Genomic DNA, 7873 nt, shown 5'->3' on the forward strand with positions numbered 1-7873 from the left:
TTAAAAAATTAAATTATAAAACAGATTAAAATGGATATATCATTTAGAACTAGAATAATTATAAGAGCACACCATAAAAGAAAACAAAGAGAGAAAATGAATTAAATCTTTTTTTAAGCTCTAAAATATTATTTTTGATATATGTATGTTGATTTAAATATCTAAGTGTCTTTTTACAAATTTTCATGTTATAGTACTGAGGTGAAGTATACATAACCAAGAGATAGTAACAAGCTCTACCTCGGCCAAGTTCAAATATATTAGAACTCAAGGTCGATTATGTCTTTTTCTTTTTTCCTTTTAATTTACTTCAAAAATTAAGATCAAATTCTATTGTTGAAAAATAACTCGACAATAAAAAAGAGAATCGAATTGGAGTATTCCCATAGCTCAGCTCTAAATTAGGAAGGTATTTTCATGAAATATTTCATTTAATTACTCTGACATTTTTGTAACCGACCATAGTTGAAAGTTGTTCTTGCTGAGATTGGCCGGTGTATAACTCGTCCGTCGATGAATATCTTCAAGCTTTTCGTCGGGATGAGTTATACGTCGGCCAATCTTAGCAAGAACAATTGGCGCCGTTTGTGGAGACGAGTAAATAATTTCTATTCCCCTCAAATTCATAAAACTTGAATGACATTCAAATTTTTGAATCAATCTCAACAATCTTGTTTAAAATTTTATTTAATACCTCTTATCAAATTTTAATCTATCGTAACTTTTTATAAGGTATGTACTTTATACTTTCAAATTGCTTCACTTTTACGTATCATAATATTTCACATCTCATAATCGATCAATGAACCAATCCGAGAATAAACTCGGCTTTCAATCAATTCGAGCACAAATTCACTTATCAATTTTGCTTACTTTTTCAAAGTTCTCTATTTACACAAGTAAAATTATATATTTTATTCAACATACTTTTGCATTTATATTTTGTGTAACTAATATTTACTGATTTATTAGTTATATTCAAACCTCAATATGTATTCTATACAATAATGATATGTAACAACTATGTCAATTGAATTTTTATTTCATTATGTACTATATTCTTATTGTTTAATGATTTCATTTATACAATTAAATGATAGTAATGATGAGTTCAAATCTTAAAATTGGATTCCATTAAAAATTAATTGTATATCAATTGTATATAACTGTTATACTATTCACTTTATGCTATTAACTTTTATGTTACTATTTGTTTAATACAAAAAGTTAAGCAAAAACATATGCAAACATTCAAAATTTACTATTATTGCACGGAGAATATCCTTTGTCATACTGTAACTACTAGAAACATTATACTAAATGTATAATTCAATAACTGTTATCTTATTACTTTATTATCAAATTAAAGCATGTCCTACAAAACAAAATTCAGATATTCACATTTGGCAGGGTAAAAAACAAAAATAAGCCAAGGGAGAAAATAATTTACGTGAATAAGCCAAAACGAAAATTGCTTCATGAATCCACTAATGCACGTTTATATGTAGTTCGAACCAACTTGGTTCGAACTCCATTTCTACATAATTCGAACCAGCTTGGTTCGAATTACACACAAACACACACTTTAAAGAAGTCTCGTAATTAAATATTTTGTTAGCTTTTTTTAACGTATGAAATAAAAATATATATTTTTTTAATTTTTAAATTATTAATTTTTTTAATAAATTTTTTAATAAATTTTTTTTAATAAATTATTAATTTTTTAACAGCATAATTCGAATTATACCATGAATTACTGTGTGTAATTCGAACCAAGCTTGTTCGAATTAGTGTGTGTGTTTGTGTATAATTCGAACCAAGTTGGTTCGAATTATGTGTGTGTGTGTTTCTACATAATTCGAACCAAGCTGGTTCGAATTATGTGTGTGCATGTGTTTGTGTATAATTCGAACCAAGCTGGTTCGAATTATGTAGAAATGGAGTTCGAACCAAGCTGGTTCGAATTACATATAAATGTGCGTTGGTGGATTCATGAAGCAGTTTTCGTTTTGGCTTATTCACGTAAATTATTTTCTCCCTTGGCTTATTTCTGTTTTTTGCCCCATTTGGCATGTATAACATTCATATATGTTGTCTTCTTCTCTACAATTATCAACTTTCAAGGTATATTTTTTTACTTTGAACTATTTTACTTTTATAATATATATCATTCAATATATGTTACGACTTTATACCTATTCATTTTCTCAATTTATCTTATTCATGTCAGACATTCACTATAAATTGTAAATATTCAATAACTAATTGCTTTGAGCGAGAAATTTATCAATAAATTGTTGTGGGCTGGAAAAATTTCCAAGACAATTAACCATTATATCCTCGGATCATACAATCGATTCCATCAATGATATCTATCTCTGAACTTTTCAGTTCACATACAATCAAATGCTAAAATTATTCTTAAGCGGAAAAGTATCCCCCACACAACTATCTTGATTGAATGACTATTATCACTCGATTATTTTTTGAATAAGTGCCGATATAATAACCAGACTAAGTTGGGGGCTCACCATATCATTATTCACTTATCTTTTAACCGAGTTATAAATCATTTTATTTTCTAAGCTTAGCCTGGATTATATGATTGGCAGACAAAGCTTGGGGGCTATGATCTGTCACCTTATAACTCAGTCTTTATTGTGCATTATAAGTTATAACTCGGCCTTAATTATCATTTATTTTGTAATCGACACCTTCATTACCGACTTAATGACCATTATTCAGACTTAATGATCAACGGTCATACCATCAACTTTATACCTATAAAAGGCACCAATTTCTATATACACCGGAGATTCTAGATATATTCTATATACATTCTATATTCATAGAATTATTACAATATACAACACATGATAACTTCTATTTCATGTCTTACATTTTATATACCTCTTATATCTCCTGAGCAATACGAAATTCATCACCTCGACTGTGAACGGCCTAGGGGAGCTTTCTAGGTTGTCATCCTCATCTTCTGGCCGAGCTTTTTCATTATGCTCGGGTTGCTCTTCTTCGTGCCGAGCAGTTTCATAGACGTGCGTCGGCCCTGACTGATGCCCGGCTTCTTCTGTTCGTTCTTGTCGATTGTTGTTGTTTTCAATTCGGGTGTTATTCAAATTAGCAATCTGATTTGCCATTCTTTGGTTCTCCTCGGCCATGCGCTGGTTGGCTTGCCATAACTCGGTCACCATCTGAAGGAGTTCAGATGGTGTGGGTGGAACTTGTTCATCCATGACTCCAAGCGAGAACATCGAGGCCGATGATATATTGAAAGAATTATATTCTCGGCCCCACGGTAGGCACTAATTGTTCTTGTATGGATACCTAAAGGGGGAGCTCGGCTCCTAGGAATCAACGTCGAGTTGTTATCTTCGGTGCCGATCTTTGAGCCTTGGGGAAGTCTGAGCTTCACTCCGAGGGGATGTCCAATTGTGCATAGCGTGAGCAAGAAATAAGGGAGGAGTGTGCCTACAAAGGCACTCTAAAACTTAAGTTAGTATTGAGAATTCAATGTGTTCTCTAGGGATAGAAGACCATACCTTTTATGAGTGAAAATGGACAGGTCGGTTATGTTTCCGTTTCATCGTCTGAATTGAAGAGTAATAATTGGGTGATAAAATCTAATCGGACGTTTCGTTTCTAAGATATCCGTTGAGATTATTTGAACTGCCGAACTATAACGTCAGCTTGCCGAGTATTAACGTGGATAATACCGAATTATGATAGATAGTTTCTAATTTTTTTTCTCTATTTCGAATATATATAATTCACCCTATTAATAAAATGAATGACTTCTAGTATTCCTTTGATCCCTTTAATTATGCTTTAATCTGTCCCTAATCAGCTAATCTTGTGAAACTTCCAGGAACCGAGGTTTAATCTGTCACTAATCCTGTGAAACTTCCTGGAACTGAGGTCACACTTAAAGGTAAGTAGTGCTCTTATAAAAAATTTGCAAACACCAAACAGCATGTGGTAATTTCTTTAATATAATAAAGCGGAGCATTTTTTAAAATAGAATATGATTACTTAATGAAAATATGATACATGGAGTGATTTTAGTGTTTAGTAAAAAATTATTTCAATTCAACAAATAAAACTAAATTTAATCAAACAATAATATTATTTTAAGTAATATATATTATTTGATTTATTTTTAATATATATTTAACTTATTTTTAATATATATTTTATATTTAATATATATTTTATATTATAATAACATTAATTTTAGTGTACATATAATATATGATTGATATTATAATCGAATAATTGACAATGTCTTATAGCTTTTACCTTTATTATTGCAATTCCGCTTCAATTCTTGTCTCCCAATCAATTTTCCACCACATGAACTACCTTAGCTTTTTGGTTTCTTATTGTTACTATTTACTAGTGTTGGTTCTATCATATTCCGTAGCTACCTCATAAGGGTTTGGCAGTGGTGGCAGTACATTTTCGTTAAATATATTTATGAAAAGAGTTCTTACACACACCAACTAACATAATAAACTGAGACACGTTCTGGGGATTTATGACTGCAACTACTGTAAGTAGCTGCTTCTCCCAATTTATAAACTACCAAACCAACACACGCAAAAATATTGGCCCCATTACAACAGGTTTTAATTGTGTGTGATTTTACTTGGAACTGGCTCAGCTTGTTTTCATTTATTAAGAATCAAGAGGGGATATATGTATATTGGTACTAGTGTTGCTATTTCAACAATTCAACCAATGCAAACAATTGTTATATTGTTGATTTATGTAGGATATTGTGCAAAATGAAAACCAAACTAAATTAATTAAAATTATTGAGGGTGTTACAAATCATACAGCCAGCTCCGATCCTGCGCAATTTTATTTCGTCGTGTGATGAAGTGTCTTAGTCAAAGGTTTTTCTAGCTTGTTGAAAATAATTAGAGTTTGAGTAGTTACTATGCATGGAATATAATAATAATACTAATATGATACCGAAAACTAATTAATTCAAGAGATAGAGTTACATTATCAAATACTTTTGAAATCTATGTTCCCAATAATAAGTAAATTATTCTAGCATCTTTTTTTATACGAAAATGAATATAGTTAAAAAGGTAGAAGTGATCAGTATTCGCTAACAAAATGTTTTTCTCTTACAGTGATGGGTGCTTGAATTAAACCCTTTTTTAATGGGTTGAAATATAAACACATACATATTATTAAATATATGTGTAAAAATAGGTTTTATATTCACATTATTTATGACATTCATTTTAAAATAGCTAAATATTTGAAAGTTAAACATAACTATGTTATTATGACAAGTTTTTATCTACATCGTCAATTTTAAATTACATTATCATCAACTTAAAAATAAATCATAGATGCATGATTCTTTAATTATTTTTTTTTTTTTTTGCACAGAATCTTCCAACTCAATAAATAAAGAACTAATTCATTGTAGAGTTAAATCTCATTTAAGGATTTGCTATGGGTAATACTCTGATCTAATTTGTTGACTTAACATGATATGTAACTCATCACATTAATCGTTTCTTTTTATTTATATTTTGCCCTAAAGCATGGCTTGACGTATTTTTAGCTGATATTAACTGTCTAATTTTTTCCGTTTCTTACTACGAAAACTTATATATTAAGAAATAAGAAGCTAAACGTATTAGTTAATGCTTACATGGTAATAACAGCAAATTCGCTGCTGCTGCTGCTACATATGTCTACCTCAATAAATAACATACAAATTCACATTAAAAAAAATGAAAACAAAGTAAGAACAAACATATGAGAATGACTTAGAATTATTATTAGTTATAACGTGTTTATCTTAATTAGTTTTAAATGATTAAAGTATCAAAACATGAAAACATGATATAAGTGAGTGGAAGAATTAAAGCTTCTTTTTTTTCCCCTAGCTAAAAGATCAGATACATCCTCCAGAATTCAACTTCGAATGATCTAACACTTCAAAATTAAAGAGAAGGGTGAATTTTTAATTTGGAACAAAGCTATCTATTTTAAACATGTAAATTAATCTTTCAACATATGTAAAATAATTACGAAACCCACTCACACATGTTGCTTTTATATATTACACTACAAGCTTGTAAAAGATTAATTTACATGTTAATTAAGAAAAGCTTAAACCTCAAAACTCTCGATCGAACACGTCCAATCACCAACTGACACGTGGACGCTCAAAATTCTAACGTACACATACTAGCAACAATGATCCAACCATTTCTGCAACCTTAGATCCCTATAAAACCTCTCGATGAACTCCTCCGCCGCCTCATCCACCCGGAACTCCTCCTTCTCCTCCTCCACTGCCAAAGAAGAAGCCGCGGACGGCGATCCCGCAGCTGCAATCTTCACGCGCCTCCTCACCGGATAGTAATGCCTCACCAGCGCATCGCTCTCCCCGCCGCCGCGACACATCCTCGCAAACTTATGAGCCTGCGGGGAATGCCTCCCTCCATGTACCGTAGCGATCGGGGAGAGCCTTCGCCTGGCCGCATAATAAGACGGCCGCGGCGGGCTACCGCTGCAGCTGAACTGGTAATCCAAAGGAGAAACAAACTCCGTGGCCGCGTCACCACGACATGTGAGTGCTTCATGGTGACGCGCCACGGCGTTGTTTAGCGACTTCCCTATACTCTTCCCCCTTCTCATAAAATCTTGCATGTTGATGTTACTCTTGGAGACTCCGTTTTGGATAAGGAAGCCTATTAAACGCACCGTTTTGCAAGCCTTCTCCGCCACAATTGGTTGGTCCATGCACGTGATATCAGCCACGTTATTAGGGAATTGTGGTGTCGATGTGGATTTGTGTGGTTTCATGATGTTATAGCTTGGTAGTGTTGTATATGTACTAGAAAAAATATATATAAGGGGTTATTATAGACTTACTATGTTATCACATTCACACACACAATAAGCTAATAATGTGGTACAATAAGTTATAAGGTGTGTATATATATATATAAGGACAAGGTGAGGGAATTAAGTGAAGAGAGTTGGTTTGTGGGGAGAGGAATTTAAAGGAAAGCAAATAAGAAGAAAAAAGAAAGAAGAAAAGGTAGCTAGGATAAGGCCGGAGAAGGAGGAACTTAGATTGATGTTATTTTTGTTATTATTGATGTTTTGGATATTTATATAAATATATAATATATGGTTGCTAGTGATAGACTAATCATGACATTTTTATTGTACATGCCTTCTTTTATCTTTAAACTTTTTTTTTCTTTTTTTTTTTTAACTACCTTTTACTCTTTCCTTGTTATTGGATTTTCTTTTGTTATCATTGTGTTAATATTTAATTCATTTTCATATGTGTGCACATATTCCTTTTCCTTTTGTATGTCCCTTTTTTCTTCTTCTTAAAATTGTTTATATTAATTAAAGTAAAGGTCTGTGAAGAAGTCCTTGTCTTTGTGTGGTGCTAAAGGTTTTAATGAGCATCAAATTAAAATGGGATAGAGTTTTGCTTTCCTAAATATGATGTGTGTAGAATATGTTGTCAATTCACACATAACTTAATATTAAATGAGATTTGAATTCCATTTAAATTAGGTTTATGTCCTATTCTCTTATTTTTCTTTAAAATAAAAAATAATAAAGATAGAGGAATATAACAAAAGGCGAGCATAGAATTTTAAACTCCCATAGAATACACGAAATTCATTCTACTTTAAATTTTGGATTCATCAACTACTTAACTAGACATTATATTGAATAATAAATAATATATGTGCATTATTATTATTATTATTATTATTATTATTATTAGAGTTAAGAGATAATGCTAAATAATTATCTTGTGATGATCATTTATTTGGAGTTTGAATAAGCAAAG

The 7873-nt window shown here is 31.4% G+C and overlaps 1 protein-coding gene across 1 annotated transcript; it reads right to left on the minus strand.

Annotated features, from left to right (window-relative positions):
* Nucleotides 6072–7136, minus strand: LOC107621771. The gene has a single exon (XM_016323774.2). It carries the CDS (start codon nucleotides 6856–6858, stop codon nucleotides 6238–6240), a length of 621 nt encoding a protein of 206 aa, XP_016179260.1. The 5' UTR covers nucleotides 6859–7136; the 3' UTR covers nucleotides 6072–6237.

The sequence above is a fragment of the Arachis ipaensis genome, chromosome B10 (assembly GCF_000816755.2).
Source record: "Arachis ipaensis cultivar K30076 chromosome B10, Araip1.1, whole genome shotgun sequence".
Lineage (NCBI taxonomy): Eukaryota > Viridiplantae > Streptophyta > Magnoliopsida > Fabales > Fabaceae > Arachis > Arachis ipaensis.